Source organism: Toxorhynchites rutilus, chromosome 3 (assembly GCF_029784135.1).
Source record: "Toxorhynchites rutilus septentrionalis strain SRP chromosome 3, ASM2978413v1, whole genome shotgun sequence".
Lineage (NCBI taxonomy): Eukaryota > Metazoa > Arthropoda > Insecta > Diptera > Culicidae > Toxorhynchites > Toxorhynchites rutilus.
This window is the reverse complement of record NC_073746.1, coordinates 6,074,280-6,098,281: the sequence shown is the minus strand read 5'-3', so window position 1 is coordinate 6,098,281 and position 24,002 is coordinate 6,074,280. Positions and strand designations below refer to the sequence as shown.

General features: G+C 40.6%; 1 protein-coding gene across 7 annotated transcripts in view; it reads right to left on the bottom strand.

Annotated features, from left to right (window-relative positions):
• Positions 1-435: 435 nt before the first annotated feature.
• The window catches only part of LOC129778677 (tubulin monoglutamylase TTLL4-like), a 54,251-nt gene continuing 30,684 nt past the window's right edge, over positions 436-24,002 (bottom strand). For 3 of the 7 annotated variants that reach the window (XM_055785735.1, XM_055785734.1, XM_055785736.1), the window contains exons 2-7: positions 18,470-19,165; positions 17,522-18,410; positions 11,805-12,727; positions 11,581-11,742; positions 11,242-11,520; positions 436-1,566 (exon numbers count right to left, since the gene is read on the bottom strand). In XM_055785735.1, coding sequence (XP_055641710.1) covers positions 1,183-1,566; positions 11,242-11,520; positions 11,581-11,742; positions 11,805-12,727; positions 17,522-18,410; positions 18,470-19,141 — 3,309 coding nt within the window. In that variant the 5' untranslated portion in view covers positions 19,142-19,165 and the 3' untranslated portion in view covers positions 436-1,182. Of the gene's footprint in view, positions 2,121-10,576; positions 10,632-11,241; positions 11,521-11,580; positions 11,743-11,804; positions 12,728-17,521; positions 18,411-18,469; positions 19,166-19,244; positions 19,556-19,818; positions 19,961-24,002 lie in introns of those variants that run through there. The other 4 variants (XM_055785739.1, XM_055785737.1, XM_055785733.1 and 1 more) reach the window with 4 other exon arrangements.

Sequence of the window (24,002 nt, the reverse complement as noted above, 5' to 3'; positions counted from 1 at the left end):
TTCGACATATAATCCACACGCATGTTTCACCTCGGTTTCCTTTTTTCAGCGAACCACAGCGAGCAAAGAGAGTATACTAGTGATCTGGTGAATTTATCCGCTGCACTGTAGAGAGTTTGTGCGCGCTCTTTCCACACTCTAGCGCGACCGAGTGTTGAGTGAAAAAAACTTATCTTCCATAATCTTGCGCTCGCACATATCTAGAACTATGGTGATTATAGACCAAAGAGGAGCTCTCTCGTTGAGGATGACAGAGAAGATCAATGAATTTAAGTTTCTCTTCGCTACACAGAGGATATGGACATCATTTATGTATATATTTTAACAACAATAATTAAAAAACAAAATTAGATGTAATGAACAAGTATAAAAAAAACTGCGAAAAAAAGAACCGTCGGCATGAATTTCGGAAGAGTCGTAGATATCCTCGCGGAATAATTCATTAAACAATTTTTATTGAATTTAATATTTTTTTCGTTTCTATTTTCTATACAATTAAACGTATGCTCCACGTCGTTACACTACTGCTCCTAACACGTTGTTGATGCCGAACAAAACATCTCAAAGTGTTTTCAGCAATAATTTAAAAATTATAGAAATGAGATGACTCTGAAAATGAAGAATCTTTATCCTTCTTGGCTCGTCGTGATATACACATTGTTCGTTTTACTACTACATGATCCACAGATCTCACGCGGCCGACTGTATTCCAATTTGTGATTCCTATTCTTTCTTCTTAACATACATACGGAGTATTTTCAAATGTGTTTTTTCAAATCATTGTGTTGATGCTTTTTCCAGCATTTCAAGTCGTCCACATTTCTGCATTGGGAACACAATTTCTAAATTTTACTCAGGGTCCTGTTAACACCGATTGATCGATTACTACAAATCATCTCGTTGTTGTTGATTCATGTGCTCAATCCGCATACGTAAGTGCCCTAGTGAATTTATACTTTTAGTTTTACGTTTATTAACACACCTGTTCTACTCCGTTTTATCTCCAGAGAACACATCGCATCAGTCTTTACAACACAAACCCGCTAAGCACTAAGTCTCACCGAAAAAAAAAAACTGGACGACAGTAGAAAAGTTTCGTTCGGGAAAGCGTATGATGCCTCCCTTTGCCCAAACGGATTCACGCAACTACGGTTAAATAAATTGTATCTAAGATTACTCATACTACTGATGTATTATGATGGCATTCTCCGTATCACTGCCGCAATGTTGCTGTTTCAGCAGAAACGCATCGTTCAGAATCAGCTTGATTCTGTCACCCAGCCGCATATTGTCATCATCGTCATCAGTCTCCAATTGGTGTTGTTTGGCCACCAGCCCCATCGAGCCCATCGTCGCGGACGTAATTTCGGACGTTGTCGTGGTAGTAGTAGCAGTAACAGTATTCTCTGGGATAAGTTCCGGAATCTGATCGATCGATTCCTGCGATTGGAAGGCGGAGCAGGACCCCTGTGATTGGAGTTCGGAGTTGGACGGATCCGACTGGATCCCGCTGTCCTGGGAGCCACTCTCGCAATTTGTACTGACAGATGGTTTACTGCTGAAGTCCTGGAAGAGTTTTTTTGGTTAAGATGTATTATTAGAGGTGCAGGTTTTCACGGTTAAAGCAAACACAACGATTTCTCTCATTGTGAACAATGAGGCTCGAATTACAATCACCGCAGGCAATTACAACATCAAGAATGAGATGATCGAATAAGCTCGCTAATTTGGCGTTGTGATGATGGCTACCATGAGATGCACTTTGCACTTGGTGAATTATGTCTACGTTTATTGTTACGCTTCGTCTAAAAATGCATGATGATAACGGTAAAGGGTGGGAAAAGGTTGGTTTTGGAACGGGAATACAGGACAGTTCTTTGGTTAGGCTGGCAAGATATTTATTATTCACTAACTTTTGAGTAACGTATATAGGAAAATTGAACACGATCTGGCATGGATGAGTCAGATTTATAAACAAACATTTTACACTAAGTGAACCTTTATCGGAACTAATCTCAAACTCACCGTTTCCTTTCTCAGTTGTACTACGATAACTAATTGATGACTCTAAATAAATCACACTCTCCTAAACTTATTTTTTCAACTATATCAACAATTGCCTAATGAGGGGAACGGAAATGAAATTAAAAGAAAAGTTTTGTTTTGAATCATTTGTTCGGTATTAACTCGGATTAGGTATCAGCGCAATGGAGATGAATCTTTTATTCTATTGTTCGAATTGCTCGGAGTATTCTTTGGATAGTATTATAATTGAAAGAAGAGTTGAATATTGTGTATGCCACATTTATTAATTTATACTGAAATTAACTTAGAATAGTGACATTTATCGATGTATTCGATGGAATTATGGAATTTCCAATTTTTGAATGAGCGAAAAACAAAATGGTGAAACATTGTTTATTGAATTTTATTATGGAGTTATGTACAAAGGCGAAAGGGTATGACTTATGACACACTTAAAGGTATGTGTTTATTCTATAGAATATCAAGGATATCTTTATGTCAACACCGATTTATATACAGATGTGATAATTCGGGAATTTTTACAGCTTTTAATTCAATGCATGATTTGATGTTTCTACAAGGAGATCAAAAATTACTTCTCACAAGTCAGTTACATCAAGATTCGAACTACAGTAAACATTCGCTAACTGAGCGAAAAGGGAAGACCAGTTATCGACATTCGCGTTTTAACTGGTCCGGCATGTGAAACGTCAAATGAAATCAAGGGGAACTTCAATGAATTGTTTGATTCGCGTTGATCATGAAAATGGATAAACAAAAAAAAAAATACAGTAAACATTCACTAACTGGGCGAAAAGGGAAGACCACTTATCGACATTCGCGTTTTAACTGGTCCGGCATTTTAAACGTCAAATAAAATCGAGGGAAACTTCAATGAATTGTTTGATTCGCATTGTTCCTGTAATTGGATAAACAAAAGGATTCCAATGGAAGTTTCGCATTGAGTGCGACAACAGGTATGACATATGATTTGAGAAAATTATTTTTCTGTAGTTTAATCAATGTTTTTGTCGTGCGAAAATAATGTCAACTTTCATAACATTTAAAATTACATTCGAATGCCCCTCACAGCAAATCTTCCATTTGAATATGGCATCGATTGTTTACGAAATTCTCTTTTTTAACTGGTCCAAGGACCAGTTAACGTTCGCCCAGTTAAACAGCAGACCAGTTAAACCAGGACCAGTTAGCGAACGATTACTGTACAATGGAAGTTTCGCATTGGGTGCGACAACAGGTATGAAATATAATTTGAGGAAATAATTTTTCTGTAATTTAATCAATGTTTTTTTCATGCGAAAATAATGTCACTTTTCATAACATTTCAAATTATATTCGAATGCCCCTCACAGCAAATTTTCCATTTGAATATGGCGTCGATTGTTTACGATATCTGCATTTTAACTGGTCCAAGGATCAGTTAACGTTCGGTCGTTACGGTCGGATGGTATACTATTATACGAGAGACTTCATCTGGATGTCTCTCGTGTAATATCAACGATATCTTGCACGCTCGTATAGACGGACTTTAATTATATGTGATCAAAACCTCAAAGTATTATCTTCACGGTTCACCCTCTGAAAGCGCCCGTCGTATGGTTGTTATAGGGCACGCCAAATTGCATCGACGAGGAAACACATGGTACAGGTCTTCAGCCCACTGCGCATGAAAACTGATGGCTTCGAATGAAAATTCGCGCTCGCATATTAGAGAAATATTGGTAAAGTTCCTGAGACCTCGGATTGATCTACAAATGTGTTACATGGTACCAAGGATGCCAAATTTCGAAAGAACATGTTGAAATCGAAAAGCAATTTTTATCAGTGCAAAATATCTCTACCGACACTCTTCACTTCTTTCTATCGCGGTGCCGCTGTGCCTATGACCGCTGGCTCACCATCTCGTTTGTTTTGATATAGTTTTCGTTCCATCAACAGAAATATCAGTTCATTCTCGATGTCAGTGAATGCTCAAGCCGAAAATATCACCTTTCATTGTGTCCTGGTGAAATTTTCGTTGGTCATACACCCATAAACTCAGCACTCAAATGTGCCGTTGCCCATCGATGTGTGTGCAATAAGCGGCACAAAAATGGAGCCGGGCTAGAAACATACCAGGGAAACATACACACGAACAAGCGTTTAAACGTCTGACGCGGTGTCAGTGAGATGATATTTCCGAGATGGAAAATGAAAGGTGGGAAGATTTTTAAAATCTGTGACGTCACAGATTTTGTTTAAGTATGTTACTTTTCTTATAATAGCCCACTACATAGGAAAAGTGTTGTTATTAGAAGTAAAAATAAGCAAATAAAATGAACGATCTATTTTTTCCCTAAATCAATGCTAGCGTTCAAAATCATAAGGTCCTGACATTCTAACAGAAACTGAAATTTCAATATTTTTGAAGTGTTCTAAACTTAATTTCAATTCAATTTTACTTCTCGTTACGTCGACCAAAAACGTTAACGAACAAAGTCAGAGTCACACAATCTTTTGTTCCTTTGACGGATAAACATTTGACAGAGCATGGGAAAAAGGTTGCAAGTTATTTCATGTAAAATTAACTTGAAAAATACCTTCGGGCTGGAGGAAAGCAGTCCAATGTGCCGGTGAGAGATGTGTTGGCTCGGTTAGACCTTGATTACATGTCCCAAATATATGTTTTCCTTAAAGCTATCAATCTTCGAGTGTGATTGTTCATACATCCTTTTCCCCTCTCTTTCGTCCTTCGCGAGCTATCGGTTCCCTTCCTACTAACATTAGAATAAGTTAAATTGTAAACACATTAACACATTAAATGTAAGGATAGTTTTAAGAATTGAGTGTGAAGTGTCAGTGTGAATGAGAATGTGAATGTGAGTGCGAGCGTAAACACACATCTCCTTACATCCCATCCTTTTCCTAATGAAAATGTGTCACCCTTCTAAACTCGAGTCGACCGCGAGTAATCGGTTTCCTATTTCATTAACCATAGAATTAAGGAAACAACATGTTGATATATGCTAGTTGAAATATAGTTAAGAGTTTGGCTCCATTAAACTTATGTAACTGAGCCTGTAAAAATAATCGGATAAATAAAAAAAAACTTGAAAAATAAATGTAATTGACTCCGTATAAATTAGATTGAGACAAAAAGTTTTCCGCTTGCGTCTTAGTTTTAGACGACTGATGTTTTCAGCACCCTAATTGTGAAAAAGTAATTACAATTGCTGAAAAAAGTCAAACTTCCATGAAGTTGCTCTTGAATCCATACATAGTAGACATTAGAATACTATTTCTGAAATCAAAGAAAAAATTAAACATTTTAGTTCGTGAAATGTTCTGATCATTCCCATAATGCGAAAAATATGAATTGGAAATTTGTAATTAGCTTTTGTATATCCTCTTTCAACGTTATTCGATGACACATTCAATTTTGTACCATTTGAGTAACTGACTGGTATGCCTGGTATGTGAACTTTCTATCTTCCTGGCTATTAACACAATCAAAATTTAACACAACCAAAACCCGTGAATCTTCCCACCTTCTATTCTTCATCTCGGATATTTCCTTATATGGAATTTTGTTCCCTTCCACTGTCAGCTGATCGAAGATGCGTATGAAAATTTCGGGCGTAAATTCTCAGTGAGACAGTGGAACGAATGAGTGTGGGGAATAATGCAAAAACCAAATGTTCCACGTGACGGAGTGTCGGTTGCATGTAATTAAGTGTGAGTGTGAGATTTTGCAACACTGCATGGTACATTTGATGATGTTTGTTATTCAACCAAGTCAATGGGCTTGTGTTGAAATCTGGACTTAGGATCTTGAGTTGAGTTTCTTAACGAGCGTAACATCGACAATGCCGTTGTACCTAATAGCGAATTCGTTTTTGTTCAGTTTCAACCTCAGTGCCGCACTAAGTGCTGTCAAAACGTTTTTTTATTCAGTCAGTTTCGCACTCAGTGTCGCACTGGTTCGCCCCGAAAGCTGTTAGTTTCGCACTGAGATGTTTCACGGGTTGGCACTCGGGTTCACCAATACAACTATACCGAACTGTCAAGTTCCGAGTATATTTTGGAAAATCTAAAAATAAAAACTATGAAGATGAAAAACCTGCTGCTTTTGCTTTTGTATTATTGGAATCGTAATCCAATTCGGATTCTGATTTTGAAAGTATATTCGAGCAGACGGCATTAAGCTACGTGTGCTTTCATTGGGAGGCGAAAATAATGATGGATATTCAGGTGGAATAAACCTGCTTTCAAAATCAAAATTATGAATGAAAATTTACTTTAACGTATCGAATATTTATTTCATGTGATGAAATAAGAGGTTTTTTTTCGATATCACAGAAACATATTGAACGAAAACTGTAGCTAATGATGATTTTATATTATAATAGTAATTATTTGTGGAAAAACCAGGAAATGCATCGACAAATGGTTAAGTAAGTGTCAGAACTACATGTTTTAAGTAATAAAACAATATGAAGTGAAAACATTCATTCAAACTTTTATATTTTTACACTGCACTTGGCCCTGCTGATCTGATAGAGAATAATTTACCTCCCAAGCATTAATATCGCCATTAGACGTCGACACTGTACATTTATCGTCGCGAATATAAACAAATCAGACTATATAACGCACACCAACAAAACACCGCATTCGTGAAACTGAAAACGTTTTTTTATTACAGAGTCAGTTTGGCACTGACTCAGTTTTAAAAACGAATTCGCTATAAGACGCATCTAAAGTTGAATATCAATGTCTATCTCCCAGAGTTTCGACTTGCTAGGGTTGATATGACACCGAGAATTGCGGAGAAATATCAAATCCCGCATTCTTCCGAGTTTCGCTCTGAAAACTATCGAACCGTGGTAGTGGCAGCAGGATCCGGGAGGGTGCGGCCTCTCTACTGCGTGGCAAAGCTGACTCGACGGCGGACAAAATTTGGCATCGCGGGTGACTTAAATGCATTGCTTATGGAGCCGTCGAAGATGAAATCAAATACATATAATGTAACACATGGTAATTGATTTGCGACCGTTGGCAGTCCACAATTGTCGGAAACAATTGTTTGATGTACTTGTTCATGCAGGATCACACAAATTTGTTCCCAAATTTGTTGTTTGATTCGAGATCATAACGCAATGCATATATCCCTGTTGTGTATTACCAAAAAAACGAGATCACTCAGGATTTTGTTCTTGAATAATTGGAAAGTTTAGCTTATATTACATAATCTGAACTGTAGATGCCGAAAAAGTGATCTTGGTCTTTTTGAGATTAAAGTGAGAAACATTTTTTCTGTGGTTTGATTGATTAAACAAACCTAAGATAGTTGAAATAGTCTTACCTTGTAATCGATGAAGATCGTGTACTTGTAGCCAGGGTACAGAATTTTCGAAGACGGAACATGATTTCAATTTTCAATCTTCAAAACTTCAGTCCATCACTATTATTCCACCCTGACGTGTACTTCGTTGCCCGCGTACACAATCTTATTTTATCGTCCATATAAAGTGAACCGAAAACTTGATTTCTGATGCAAAAAAGTAGTGGCTCCATAAATCCGCGTCTTCAGAACACAGTTCGCACGATTCATAAATTGGTCTTTTAGTTCCATCTCGTTGTTGAAGTGGCGAATTCCACTAAGCTACCGGAATCCACGGTATTTATAGAATTCGTCACCAGCCATGTCCTATATAATCTCTCCGTCTTAGACTTCGTAGCCTCCGGATTCGGGAAGCTACCATATCAACAAGTATACAGAGCGGTTTACCCACTCAAACATCGATACATGAGAGAGAGAAACGAATTCATTCTGGGGGGAGTCACTTCAATACGCCGTGAAGTCCATTTGACGGTGAAGAATGAAATAAGCACAGAGCGTCGAAGAGGAGATAGCAACGAAAACACCTGAATGGCTGCTGGAAGAAGCAAAAACTCATTTTCAATTGAATGCGAAGGCCGATGGCTTCCCTAACCTGAGATGAATATTACTTTGCCGAGCCCTGCTTATGGCACTAGCTAACAATCGGGATTTATAACGACAAATCGATACTGATTATTTTTCTCGGCAACACAATGTTCCAGGCTGCATCAATTGCTTCGGGATCGTCGACAAATGCCAAGCACAACCATCAGAGCGGATTCTGCCATGGCGGTATAGTTCACGGTCTTGTGAGCGGGTCAAGGGAGCCTGAACTAACTCCCTGGATGCGGAGGGAATAAAATTCGCAGCCAATTATTTCCATTGACGACAGCTCTTTCTCCCTCCTCAGCCAGGAAGTTTGTTCAGACTCTCTTGTCCCACTTACAAGACCGTGAATTGAAGATCCGTTTGTTGTATGCCAACTAAGTAGTGTCAGAACGAATACCAGAATGTCAATGTCATCGCAGTGTACACGACATTTTAGATGGATAGTTTAATGATTTATGTATTGATAAAACACAGTTTTCATGCTGAAAAACCTTTTTTTGAAGTTCTGAACTCATTTTCCGTTATCCGCGATTTTCGTTATTCGCGGTGAGCTAGCCCAACTATTTCGCGGATAATCGGGGTTCTACTCTATTTTTAAAGTTTTTCGGTCTTTGTCTGCTCTCAGCCACCGCAGGAAGGAATCATATCAAAAACTTTGTTCAACGATATATTAGTTTACATTTTTCTAAACGAATTTTAATGTCTAGTGAACTTTTTCACGAATGTATACGGAGTTTCTATGAATAATATGTAACAGTACGTGGTATAAACAAAATGAAGGGCTTAGACTGAAAGGGGTGTAAGACGAGCAGTGGCAACTATATTGCCACCAATTTTTTCCAATGTTTTTAAATGTTTTGCTTATTGAAAACAAATGTTTTGTGTATTTTAGCATGTATATCCAAGCAGCGCCATGTTGTAGTGTGTATCTCGTTCTACGCAGAGGATATTTCCCATTTAAGCTCTTCAAATCATTCATACTGCTTGTAAGCTGTATCTACTATTCGTACGACCACTCCTCATAAGTTCTTGATAGGTTTTGATCTGGTAAACAAGCTAACCAGTTCAGAATCTGAAGCCCCTATTCATTAAACCATGCCATGGCTTTCTTTCCCTGACTACTTAGCTCTGGACGGTCCAACAGTGGTACTGCACGTGCATCGGCAGTAGAGTGTACAAATCACAAAGGAATCTTCTAGCAACAGCAGATGACCTCATTCGTGAGGAAACCCGAACTATAGCCACCAGTAACCAACGAAAACAGGAAAAAACTACGGGCTTCCGGACGCGAGAAACACTCAACTTTTTACTTCCGTTTTACGTAAGGATAGTCCCATTCGATATCTATCATTAGGTGACATTGTTTTTTTACGCGGTTTTTTACGAGGTACGTATCCCCTGCGTAAAAAAACCTTGGTGTATACGGTTAGTATGGAGGCGCGCTGTTGTCTTTATGCTTTGCTTAGAGCGACCGAAGACAAAGCGGGCGCTAGAATTTGATGTTTGTGTAAAATGAGGAGCGATATTTCGTATCTGAATTCTGCGCCGTGTTCATTCTGCGGTCTTGTGCTTGTTGAGTTTTGTACACTTCGTTCCAAGAGAGAACTCATGTTTGTTATGATGTTGCGCTGATGAAAATTAAACTCGAGTGCAACGCAGTGTATGTTTTCTGAAGACTGTCTCTGCGGAGACAACACAGAAATTGCAGGTGTTCGTTAATCGCTGCATGCGATATTTGATCCGCGATTGGTTAGCAGACAATTGTATTTGTAACACGGACCTCCACCATTACAATAGTTTGGCGATCAATAGTTTGTATAACTCCAGCTGCATGGCATACATTGGATGCTGATTTTATGTTTCGCTTCTTTAGGAGCGCATAAAATTTTCATTAATCACACTTTCGCAATGAAAGCTCCTCTAATCATATTCCGTTCACCTTTTTTGAACATACATTACATTACAGAGTATCATATCATTTTTTGAATACTCATCTGTCTCTTGGTCACCATGAATACCTTTTCTGGATTTTCATTAAAGCTATTGAACCAACAAATCAACAGGAGTTAGGTAATTGATTGAATCAAAAGGATGACGACTTCTTCAGAAGTGTATAGCAAGCTTTCAATCAAATTTCTAACTAGAATTGGAGCTAAAATGTTCGGAATTCTTACTAAAAAATATCTAATTTCCAACTAAATTAGTTGGAACGAATCTACTTGACCTTAAAAAATGAGAGTAAAACGGAAATGGGTTATCTTCTAATCTCAACTAATCAAACGTTTCTAGAAAAAATTTCCTAATAAAAAAATTATGTAACTCGAACTCGAATGACTAGCTAGCTATATAGGTAACACGGACCGTGTGCTTCAGCAGACAGCCGACACGCCCTTTTATCGCGCAGTACATTTATAAAATGATATATCCTGTGTTAGCAATAAATAATGCTGCTTATATGTTTACTGTATAATTTGTGGCACTGTTACCAAAATGATAATACTCTCTTCTATTCGCCTAGATAAATTAAACGTTGAAAGTGAAGGAAACTTCGGCACTTACGACCCTGTATCGTTCGACAACGCCAGTATGCTGCACGAAAGACTTCCCAAAATTCCTGATTCGCGACCGGTGCGTGGGCAATTTGTTCGATATATGGTTTTTGGGGAGGTGCGATTTTCATGGTTTAGTTTTGTACAGTGAGTGTGTGTGGGTCACGGACGCAATCGTGAGTTCAGAAATGATTTTTTTTGTTTGTAGAAAAATAGTTTTAATAAAATTTTGATTAACGATTCTGTACAATTTGGGATAAGAAGCTTAATAAACGGGACATATTTACATAAAATCTCTGCGGGTGGTGGTATATATAAAAAGAAAGCCAAACGGGAATCAAAGTATTCAAACAAAGACAAACGACTCAGAGGGCAGCTTTGAGCGGGTTGGGCCTTGTCGATCTTTGGCGTAGGGATGGATGTTTAGTAGCGTTTGGGAGGATTGTTCGAGGATGATGCTTAGTGCAAGTTGATTGCAATGTGTTTTCAGTGCTTGATTCGAGTGTGAATATTTGAGTTTCTTCGATTTGCTGTGTGCTTGAAATTTGAATACACTGTTGTTGCGTGTCTTGCGGCTATAAAACCGATGGATTTTCCGGTTAGTATTTGTCTTGTTTTTCCTCTGACGAATGAACATAAGCGATTGGTTGCGGGGTTTGTTCGATGTTTTCTTACCTTTTTCAGCGTACTTGGCGGTACCTGTAGATGGATCTTCTGTTCGCAAAACGATTGGAGCAGAGCGATTCCTTCGGCCCGACTGTGACAGTAACGGTTTTCCCACGCATCCAATAACCGGTTGTAGTATCGGGGATGTTCGGTGAATCCAATATATCGATGGCTGTTGGGAGCCGGCAGGATACGCTCTAGAGGAGCACTTCTGGCAAGTTCATCCTCGGTTAACAATAAACAACGAATATCATCGGGTGTGAGCTCCTCCAGTATTGTGTTCAGATACTAAGAGTTGAAAAGAATAAAACAGTGTTGGACTTTTTTTTTCCAAAATGGAACACTTACATCTTCTCTCATCATTTCCTTCTGAATAAACTGATTGTGTTTCAGTCTTTCGGGTTTTGATAGGGCACTCACGTATATCCGTTTGTCAAAGCAAAGCGGAGCTTCGAGACCATGTTCCGCGAGTATTTCCTTCTGCTCAGCCTGAGGTATCCTTGGCGGAACCTATAGCGGAAGTAGATTTGGTTTGAGAAATCTATCATGCATTTCTGTCATTTCTAGCTTACCTGATACATAACCGTGTTCAACAATGCTTTCACGAGAGGTCCCTTCACGTGAGCGTCTAGTGTCGATGCGGAGTGCAGTGATGGTGAAATGTTCACTTCAAGCAACCATGGGACTAGTTCCGAATCCAGCAACACATCGATGCCAAACAGTTCGTAGCAATTGTACCTGCTAGCAACGTTTAACTTCGACATGGCATGAATGGGCCCTTCTCCGGCTAAAATCGTACGCAGGACTAGGTTCCTTAAAGCTCCCCATAACCGATCGGTGTCAATCCCTTGATCCGCGAAGTACGACCACAGCGATTTTATCGTCCACTTGTGACCTTGGCAGGCATCTGCATCTTCGTTGGCGCTATAGTTGTTGGATAGTTTGTTAATACTATAGTTGGTTAAATGCATATAACGATCGCTAAGTGTATCCGATTTCTCGCTGTATTTGACTGAAGCAAACCGCGCCAATCCATCGGTATGCATGTAAACCCTAAGTGGATTAATAGAGGTCACTAGTACGTATAGCCGCAAATCGAACTTGCTTCCGTTGATGAGCAGAGGCCTATCAACATAGCGCTGTACAATTAATGGTTTCCGCTTGGGGATTTGCGACCACCGATTCACCACTTTAATGCCGGTGCCTCTCGCCGATGCGGGTGGCTTAATGATCCATTTACAATTTCTTTGACTATGTCGGGGCCACATTTGGCGAAGCAGTTTTAAATCCTGAGGTATGATGTAGGTTCGGGGCATGAAACCAAACTCTTTTTTTCCGTGGCGATTCATTTGCGTTTGGAGATTACGCCAAACACGATCCTTCCGTCCGATCTGGAAACTGCCAGGCAGATGATTGAATTTTTGATAAGGACGAAGTGTCTTGAAGCAAGGGCTCTTCATGTGCTTCCCCCAGGTGCCAATCCAATCGTTCGTTTCTGTCAAAGAGAAATACTGATCATTTATTTATTTTCTTTAAAGTTAAAATATAGCTTATTTATTAAAACTAGTAATTACATCACAGATTATTCATTTAAATTCAAGTGGAATTGTAATTCATTGACATCAATTTCGTTATTATGATTAACGTAATTTGTGTAACGCGTTGAGCGTCGAGGCCGACGTTGAGCTTTTTGGCAGGAAAGCGCTGACTGATTGGGATTGACAGTTCCAAAATAAGAAAAAAAAATATATATATATACTAGGCTGTCAAAAAAGTCCTGCGGTATTTCCGCGAGGTGTCGTTGTAAGCGCGCAGTTCTAGTTGTATTCATTGTATCGAGTCATACTGTAGCTTGTTGGAAAGGTATTTTTGCGCGCTATAATATAGTCCTTGACAGTGTTTAGTTTGGTTAAGTCGTTCGTGAGTTATACACCCCTATTCTGTATTTCGATCGATTCGAAATATTTCGAACGACTTGATTAAATTCCATTCTGTATTTCGTTCGAGTTGTATTTACATTTCGTTCGATCTGTTTCTCTTAGAACATTAAAGGGGCAAAACGTTCGAAATAGGTGAAGCGAAATTATAGCTCGAACGAAACAACGATTTCGAACGAAATGGAAATCCGTCGGAATACAGAATTGGGCTGATAGTGTCGCATATATGGAGCAAAATAAAGAGAAAATCCGACATATTTTACAGTACTACTATGACAAAGGCAAAAATGCATCTTCAAGCTGCCAATAAAATTTGTGCAGTTTATGGACCCGATATAGTTTCCATTTCCACCGCACAACAATGGTTTCAACGTTCTCGTTCTGGTGTTGAGGTCGTCGAAGATGCGCCACGCTCCGGAAGGCCTGTCGTCGAAAATTGCGACAAAATCGCTGAATTAGCCGAGAAAGACCGGCATAGTAGCAGCCGTAGCATCGGCCATGAGCTGGGGATAAGTCATCAAACCATTATTAACTATTTGAAAAAGCTTGGATTCACAAAGAAGCTCGATGTATGGGTGCCACACACGTTGACGCAAAAAACATCTTTGACCGTATCGACGCATGTAAATCGCTGCTGAATCGCAACAAAATCGACCCGTTTCTGAAGCGGATGGTGACTGGCGATGAAAAGTGGGTCACTTACGACAACGTGAAGCGCAAACGGTCGTGGTCGAAGCCCGCTGAAGCGGCTCAGACGTTGGCCAAGCCCTCAATAACGGCCAGGAATAAATGTAACACAAATTTCTGCATTACTCGAGAATTAATCAAGTAAATAAAACCAAATTTGGTATGTAAAGGTTTCAGGGTGCAATAAATGTTTCAATGTCGTGGAGGCGATCTGGCGTAGTGGTAACATCCACGCCTCTCACGCTAAAGGTCACGAGTTCAATTCTCACTCCCGACATTCTTCCAAAAATGGAAGTTAAAGTGACGAACCAGCCAAATGTTAAAAATGTTTCTATGGTGGTTAGACAATTTTCAAATTACAAATTTCTGCATTACTCGAGAGTTGAACCAAATTAGGCATATGGAGGTTTTGGGGTGCAATAAATGTTTCTATGGTAGTTAGACTCTCCACTTACTAGTGTCGAACAGCCGTCGAAGTTATGGTTTTTTGAAAACCGAAAAATCACCCAAAAATTTTTGTTGGTCAAAAATTTACTTTTTGGCACTTGGTAGTTTTTTTCGCCTGAAAAGGTAGCCCATCGGAACCCGGCTATTTTCGCTTCTACGAGGTTCGGATGGCATGTTCGATCTCACTGATAGTAATTTCGTCCATCATTGCAGCGTTAGTCTCGTCGTTCTCGGTTATTGTTCTCTCGCATCCGAAATTTCTTATGGAGTTTATATCACCTCTTCCGTCGCGTACAGATCCACAAAATAGTGAAACATATGATGCTCGATTTCGTTGGAGCCCTGAGTTTGTTCTCATTGTTCGTTCTGCAATTCTGTTATCACTGGTCTTTTTCGTCTACTCTGACCTATTTGGGAAGTGGAGAGGCTCACCCCCGCTACGAGCATCTCATTGATTCGAATAAAATGTTGCGTAAATTTCAGCAGCAGCGGAAGCGTTTGTGCTTTAACGCGGTCGGTTGTCACCATAATGGCGGGATTTTAATGGAATCCTTCATACGACGTTCGTAATTGCGCCTAGAGCCGTTGATATTCGGCATTGAAAAATCTAAATATTTCCTTTGACTTCCATTGAAAAAAGGATTTTTGGTTTTGTGAATAATATCCATCATGCTATCCAACTGGGATACTCCGAATCCGTTATTGAGCCCAAAGTTGCCATTGAACTTGAAATTCTTGTATGTTCTCGGCAGTGAGTAGATGCGGGCGCAGAGACCAAAAATCGCGTCCGAGATTCGGAAGACAAATACGCTTTATGTTAGCGCATAAGTATGTCGCGGCGCTCCGAAGATGCCCGCATAGCTCTTCGCTCATTATGTGGGTGCTTGAGCCTTAAGAAACAGCTTCACCCACAAGTCGTACAGCTCCAGTTGATATATGATCGCTTGCAGTGTAGGCCTCGAATTGGCTCTCGCCGATTCGCTTGTCGGTAGTACGCAGTGGAAATCTCCAGCGAGAATAACGTGTTCTGTGTGTTGTGACGAAGATAGAATCCCAGTGTACCGTCAAAAAAAACATTCTCTCTCGCCACGTAAAGCTGTTCCCGACGGTGCGTAGACATTGTAGAGAGTTGCGTTCTGTACTCGCAGCGCTATTGCTGTCCCACGTCTTGCATGATCTACATTACAGACGACGTTGAAAATCGGGAGGGTTAGTTGTTCATTTTCTATTTCTTTCTCTATAGTTTCAGCGTTCGTACAAAAATTCGAAGTGCGTCTATCTTCGTTGCGTTCATTAGGTAGGATAATGCAGCCATTAGGACAGTGTGATAGTGTTATCTCTTCCTCGCCTTTCGTTTTCGTTCTCCACGCGAGGCTTCTTGCCTGGTCGGCGAACGCGTGGATGTCTCATAGAACGAGATGAGTTAACTGAAGAATCCGTGTCATTCCCATCGGACTTGCTGCTAATGGTTTTGCGAGTCCCTCCACTGTTATCAGGGCGTAGTTGACCTGTTGTATCGGTTCTAAGTCCACTGGTCCTCTCCTGCTTGTTCCTATCGGATTCGATGCGAACACCATTTTTGCAGGGCTGCTGTCCGCTAATCTTGCAACATGCCCTGCCCATCGAGTCCTCTTCGAGCATTGCTCTTGCCCATAGATAACAACCGGTCGAATTAGCGATTTGTACATAGTACACTTCGTACGGGGTCGGAGTTAGTTGGATGTTGCTTGAATTTGTTAGACCTTGTTGAAATTTTGTAGGTATCAGGATCGTAATTGCACGGATGCATTGCGCATTTCGAAACGAGTAACTCGTTTCGAGAAAATTCGAACCCAAATCGAAATGGTTCTAGTATTATGTATATTTTTTAAGTTCATATTTTCGGTGTACTAGATTTAGAGCAAAATTTGTCTCGCAGAGAAATGTAAAATCTTTGGGTTCGTAAACAAAGCTGATCAAAGGCATGTCAAAATGGTCGAAACGAACAAAAATCACTCGTTTCGAAATGCGCAATGTCACCCTAGATTGTCACTTTTTTTTATAGATGGGGCAGATTACTCTTTCTTTCCACTACACCGGTAGCTGTTCTGTGACCCAGATGCTGACTATCAACCGGTCTACAAGTTTTCCCGGACCTCCCTTGAAGAGCTCCATCCATCCTCACCTGTTACTTTGTGGTTCTTTTGCTGATTAATGTCCTACTTAACTCCATCGTTGGGTGTGGCACGTATTCGTTGTTCACTGCACCGGTGTAGTTCTCATCAACACCGTCTTGGACCCCTGTTTGCGCGTTGTTCTGGTGTTCATCGTAGTGCTGCCTTCTTTCGATCACCTCGCGTTCGTTCGTCAAGATGCAGACAACTGTACCGGTGTCAAAAGTACAACACCTGCATCAGCCCGCCATTGATGGCAATCCACGACTCGATGTTTTGTTTAGTAACCATTTTTACTATCGTCGAATGCAATATCGGCTCCGTTTAGTTGCTCTCTAATGGAGATAACGTCACCGTACCTTGTTTGAAATTCGTCGATTTTTCTGTCCGCCACGTCTTTCGGACAAGTCGTAAAGCTTCACTTCCAAGGCTCCCTCCTCTAGCGTGATCCTCAATGAGTCATTTGTTCCGTCGACTTTGATCTCGCGTTTGTCATCATGCTCTTCGCAAATTATTTGTGCTAACGAAAGATCGGTGACTTTGATGGACGTAACACGGAGGGTTCTGCTGTTCTGCATACGTAGCACATCACTCTGCTTTAAACCCAGAATGGTCGCACAAAAGTTGTGGATTTTTCCATTGTAAGGGCTTCTTTGGCACATTGGAAAAATCATTTTGAAACATGTTTCTCGTTGGCCCATCGCGAGGTCGTTTGGATGCGCAGCGACACGAGACGACTCAACGATGAGCAGGAATCGTTAATAAAAAATGATACTTGTATTATTAGCTAGCGTCCGACTTCTACAATAGGAAAAACGGGTCTGTTAACCCTTTCATTACGGCAGTGTGCTACGCCGAAGTGCTACCCCTGTACGGAGCACTGCGCCGAAAAGTATGCACATCGCGTTGGTGTGATCGAAAGGCAATATGAATTTCATGTCGTCTAAAGATGACGCTTGTACACACAGCTCGTCGCGCGGATGTCGTCTATAGACGACGCTCGTAATGAAAGGATTAAGCGCTCACTGAATCAAAATACTTGCAATCTTAACGATCAATACTTACTTTTCAATAATCTGAATCCACTGTTCAACAACACTTTACGTACAATAATCGGCGTAATCAGTGTCATTTTCCACTTGAGCGCTTTGTGTACGGCAGGTGGCATTGGAGGTCCTTTCTTCTCATACGTTGAGAAGTTAATATATGGTGGCACATTGGCGAACAGACTGGGCGCAAGCGGTCCTTCTGGCGGAGAACCTCCCAGCACACATCCTATCGAGGTTACCGGCCCTTTTGCCAGTAGAGGTGAGGGCGAAGTGGATTTCGCTCTCGATTGATATGCCGCTAAGTGAGTTTGATAGTTATCCTCCGAATCGGTAATGGATCCATTCAACACCTCTTCATCATCACCGAGCTCGTCGTCCAGGTCATCATCTTCACCATTACACTCATCGTCCAGATCGTCTTCGTCCCCGACATCCGAGTGACCGATTGTTTCCGTATCCAAGTCTTGGGTGTGTACCGACTCGCCACCGCTAGTTCCTGTCGATACGCCGGACGGAGTCGGTGAGGTAGAACCTGCCATTGGTTTGAGCAACGTCGGTGACACAGATTTGCGGCCAACCATATTGGAAACAACTCCTCCAGATGCAACTATGGCGGATACCGTCGTGGGAGCGGATTTCAGACTGGATTTATATTTGTTTACCGCGGTTCCCGTACGATTGCGAACCGTCTTCGCCGCACGCAAGCCATTGGTGGTCGCGGTGAGTCTCATGCGGTGCTGAAGGACAGATTTACTAACTCCTTCGTCAAGGCTGGTGGCGTCAGTAGCGTTCAGCATTTTTGAGGGAGGGGAATCTTTCAGAACGATAGGTACAGGAATGCTCTCTAGTGCTTCATCAGCTTCCAGCGTAGGAGATATAGTGTCACGAGTTCTTTTGAGGGAAATCTGAAAAAAACAAAGACTAGACTAGTTATCTTCCCCTAGTTTAAAAGAACACCACTTACATCACGCATATACTCCCGATTGCTCCAAGTAGGGGTCGTTCGTCCTCCGCTCACAGTCGATGTGATCGTCGCCGAACTGGTGTAAATGTCGTGGGGTTCCGATTCACTGCGGGGCCTCAACTTCCTGTTGCTCCTATCAAAAATCGTGTTCCGTGGGTTGAATGAACTTTCCAGATTGCGAGCGAAGCGTGATTCGAGCTGTCGATCACTGGCAATGTAATAACCATTTCGGCGATCTCTCCGATATGCATCAAGATCGTTCATGTATACATCTTTCGCATTGACACCCCCATCGAATCGACCATGGCCATTGTGCATTACGTTTTCTTTTGCACTCTTACCCGAAATATGGGGCAGCAAATCGTTATTCCCAATTGACGGAAGTGGCTTCCGGCAATTGCCCTGCAAACTAAACGACTCAATCAGGAGGGAAGTGTTTTCTCCTTTCGATTTGAGCTGATGGTGGTGATGCAGGCGTGATTTTCCGCTTCTAGTTTCATGCATTGGAGCCATGGGAAGACTTTCACTGTGACAACGCCTTCGCAGTGAGATCTTCTGTGGTGCGACTGCAGATGATGATGACGAAATGTTGGATGCTGTGGACGATTGATGTTTCAGACGGGAGCTACTCCGAGGAAATTGTGGTTGGCCGTTCTGTTGCTTGAAATCCATTATAGTGGAGAATTTCGTCGTTATCTAGTAATCGGAGAAGAAAAGAAAAACGTATTAATTTTGTGTATCCATGCTTTCAGAAGTATAAAAAGCCGATTTTTACATATTTGGTACACTCATCCCACAAATATAACAATCCGACGATTATTTTTAAAACAAATGACCGAATCATAGTTCTTTTAAGCTGTAGCCGCTGTGAAACACTTTCTTCATTATTCGCTGCCGTCCGATTGGCTGATTTAGTCTGCCCAGAATGAAATCATCGCTCAACTGAACTGAAGACATAAAGATGAACGATTCTCCAAAAGATTTCAAATACTCCACGAGCGAATTTCGACGGTGACGTGCGCTAAGCTTAGGTTGACTTTTTTCGCAAAATGTGAAAACAAAAACGCAGTTACGAGGTGCTATCCATATTTTACGCACCAGCGCTCACCATCGAGCACTACCTGTACAGTTATTTCCACAGCGAGTTGTACGTATATTATGGCTGCACTCGCTGCTTGGTGATGACGACAAATATTTCTCTCCGCCGTCTGTCTAGTTTCTTTCGGTAGGCAAATTCGCGGCAGACACTTCCGCAAGCACCTCGTGAATCGCAAGAAAATCTCAATCAATAATCGTACAAGCAAAAATTGAAAACGTGCCTCAACCAGCAGCTAGAACCGAGTACTAACCTCAAAGCTTTTTACGATTCCGCTGATAGTAAAAACTCCAAACGTATTCCATAAATCGAATGAAATTGATCACGTTCTTATCCCTATGCTACATTGCTATTATTACCCACACACATCATCGCAGTGCTCGATTTCCATTCTCATCACTCTCGCGTTCGGTATGCTACACACCAGGGCAGTAGCAGCCGAGGTAGAATCGCGTTTATGTTGCCCGCTACGCATACAAGCATAGGGGGCGATTGAGAAGTGAGAACGCGTTTGCTTTCCCAATGGGCGAACAAGTTTAACCCAATGGGCTGCGTTAGTAGAATCGATCCAGAAAATTATTCATTCGTTCACCGAAAATCATGAAATCCATACCAAGCTCATGCGTAGGTTCTATACATAAACCTTACGAAGACTATTGTTTCAATAACGTGAATTAGTTCAATACGTCGGGAATATCTTTGTGTTTATCCAAGGCAGTGTACAAAAACGAGATTGTTTTTGATGATTTTCCATCCTTACTCTAGATCCGATCGCTTGACAGAAATAAGAGTAGGAAGCCTTCTATATTCAAGACGAGATTCCTGTTCTGAACTTCAGAAGAACGCACTATTTTAATATTCCCATTCGAAGGTTGGCATAGTTTCCCATTTAACAGTGCCTTTATGTATCCAGTTAGAAAAATAAAGCTAGATATTTCTCCATTAAATATAATTGAATAACTTCATTGTTTTGAGCACACAAATCAATCCTCCTAAACTGATGCACAATTCGTTTGTTGACACTAAAATTAATGGTTGAATGCAATTTCGTTTTATTTACAATCTGCTACACAGAATTTCATTTCACAGAATGCGTTTCAAATAGAGAGTGTACAGAAAATCGACTGGGAGACATACAAAATTTATTCACTAAAAATATTCTCACTTTACGAATATTATTTATGTCCCTTTCAAAGAATGTCTTCAATCACACCTCTGCGATACGCATTAAACACTATTTATAACATAGCTTAATATGTTTAATCGACATAAAAATACGAGTAGGGTATGTCTTTAAAATTATCACTTCAACTATTTTTCTGAATGAGAATTAATCGTGATATTGGTGATCATATGAAGTTTACGAATAGTTTTGACGATAAAGTATCTAATTTACACTGCAGATGAAATATATGCACCTGAAGTGCTATAAAACGTATCAGATCCACCCCATCCCTACTTACTCAGACTATAAAGAGTTTCATTTATTAGAATCACTGACCAGAACCTCATTGATCACATCCATATTCCGAGCATGGATACCCTTTATGATCAGTACCTGAGTTGAACGAAAATCCATAATGCAACTCTTCTATGCAATCGAAGTAATATAATGAATTCAATATAAGACAAATTAAGTAAGTAAATTAAGTAATCAAGTCGTCCCGGACTTGATGGTGTCTGGTGTCTTACAATCTGTTACTTCAGTCAGATACCAAAATCTTGCGATTCTTTCTTTTTAATACTCTCCTTCGCCCTCATTTCAGTCCCGATGACTGCTCGTCTCACATCAATGCGGTAAGGATGATCATGGATAGGTCCTCGAGTGTCGATATAATCTGCGCTGGGCGACCAAAACCTTCCCTTTTTGAGATGGTTCATTAGAAAACCGAACGCTCAATGTAACTCGATCATCACGTCTGATTACGAATCTTCTCCTCAACTGAATTTCTGGCTTCGTAACTATGGCTCATTGAACAACAATTTATCTATTAACGACTGGCAAAAAAAAATTGCAAAACATTATATTTAGACAAAATCATTGTGTTAACAGTAAGTTTTGACGTTTCATGCAATTCTGAGACATTTGGTATAATTTTTTTTTAAACCCCGATTTCATGTGCTCCCTGGGTGATTAAGCATACGTTTCGTCTCGTACTGCGAAAAAAAAAGTCCCAGAGAGTCGATTTAGATCTCGACGTTTTATGTAATTTAAAGACATTTGGCATAAAAAAAATCTTTGAAAACCCCGATTTCCTTCGATTTTTCGATTTTCAAAAAACTCAAACTTTGACCGCTTTGCGCCACTCTCCCTTAAGTCCGATCGAGCTGATATTGAGCAAAGGGTGTTTTTTCGAGGTGGTGAACATTTTGTATAGGATAAATTCTTGAAATTTTAGGGTCGATTTTTTCCCATGCATTCATTGGCACTCTAGGCAACAGTTCGTAGTGCAATCCGACCAATTTGGCCGTGGCGACGGCGGAAGTGTGAGCCGGTGCGTTGTCATGGTGGAAGAGCACTGTTTTCTTCGCCACATGGAGCCGTATTTTCCGCAATTCGGCGTCGAATCAGACCAATAACTCGGCATAGTAGAGCCCTGTGACCGTTAGGCCCTTCTCCAGGTAGTCGATGTAGATCACACCTTGTGAATCCCTGAAAACGGTGGCCATCACCTTTCCGGCCGATAGGACAGTCTTCGCCTTTTTCGGAGCACATTCGCCGGGTGAAGTCCACTGTTACGACTGTTCCTTGGTCTCTGGTGTGTACCAGTAGATCCATGTTTCGTCGACGGTCACGAAACGATGCAGAAACTCCTTCTGATTGCGCTTAAACAGCGTCAAGTACTGCTCTGGTCTCACGGTTGCGCTTGTTGTCCGGAGTGAGCAAACGCAGAACCCATCGCACCGGCAGCTTTCTCATGCCCAAAATTTCATGCAGGATATCTCCCACGCGGTCTTTTGAGATGCCTACTGTTTCAGCTATCTCGCGCACCTTCAATCGGCGGTCTGCCAATACGTGATCGTGGATTTTTGTCACGTTATCCTCCGTGGTAGCCGTTTTCGGGGAACCTGGGCGTGGCTCATCAAAAACCGACGTGCGACCACGTTGATACTCGTTAAACCAATTTTGGCGGTCGCCATCGGAGGAGAAGAGTCACCGTAAACAGCATCCAAGCGCTATTTGATTTCGCTGCGCGATTTCTCTTCCAAAAACAAGAATCAAGTCCGATTCGGCTGAAATTTTGACAGTAGCCGTTTACGAGAATGTACTACATGATAGTAATCTCTCTTGCGATCGGGCGATGAGGCTTATTACTTATCGGACCGCTCTCGTATATCAATATTCACAGAAAGCGGTTCAAATTAGAATTGGAGATCTTGGATCGATTTTAGAAGATCGATTTTTTACTTTCCGACTACCGATTTTTTGATCGATTCTTTGTATTACACAAAATTCGCGAAAATCGATCTTTTCTTTTCGATCTTTCCGATCTTTTTGATCGCCGAAAAAATATTCAGTGAACATTGATTTTAATCTTACCAAAAACCACCTGACAATTTTCATTGGATTCCAAGATTGTCAAATAAGTGGTCGTAAATTCAGGAGAAGCAGTTTTGTAAGTTTGGTGATTACAAAACAAGTAATCACAAATTATATTTACACTATCACATTCACTAGGCTTTAGGATTCGATTCTTAGAAGATCGATCTTTTCCATTCCGATTTCCGATTGTTTTGCTTTTGATTTTCGATCTTGGAAAAACTTTTTGTAGATTTGTTTTTCAGTATACATCGATTTTAACCACACCAAAAACCACCAACATTTTTTAAAACATAATGTCAACATTTAAATCGTTTCTTCTACGAATTACTTCCGTACAAATGCTGACAGAGATAGAACTAGCGGTAGTTATTGAGGGGATGTACATAACCAGTAGCTCACATGATCACTGAACTAGATGTTCATCAACTCCCGGCGAAATGTTATTTTTCAGAACTGGCGCCAAAATCAAGAATTGACTTTGGAGGCAATCTGGCGTAGTGGTAACATCCATACCTGTCACGCTGAGGGCCACGAGTTCAATTCTCACTCCCAATATTCTTCCAAAAATAAAGGTAACAGTGACGAACCAGCCAAGAAGGGTCGCTATAATACAGAGAAAAGGAAAAAAAGTATCGGCTTCGACTGAATGACAGGCGTATTTTTAAATTTTATGTGGCCTTTATGCTGAGGAACAAAACAAAATGCTTTTAATGTTTGAATAGAAATATGAAATGTGTATTCCCTGTTTAAAGAAAAGGCCAAACTCATATAGAATAGACAGAAAAATTTAAAAAGAGCTTTTTATTTATCAAAGATCGATTCTTTGATACCGATTTAATCAGTGGATCGATTTCTACGCCAATTGGAAAATCGATTCGACAAGATCGATCTTT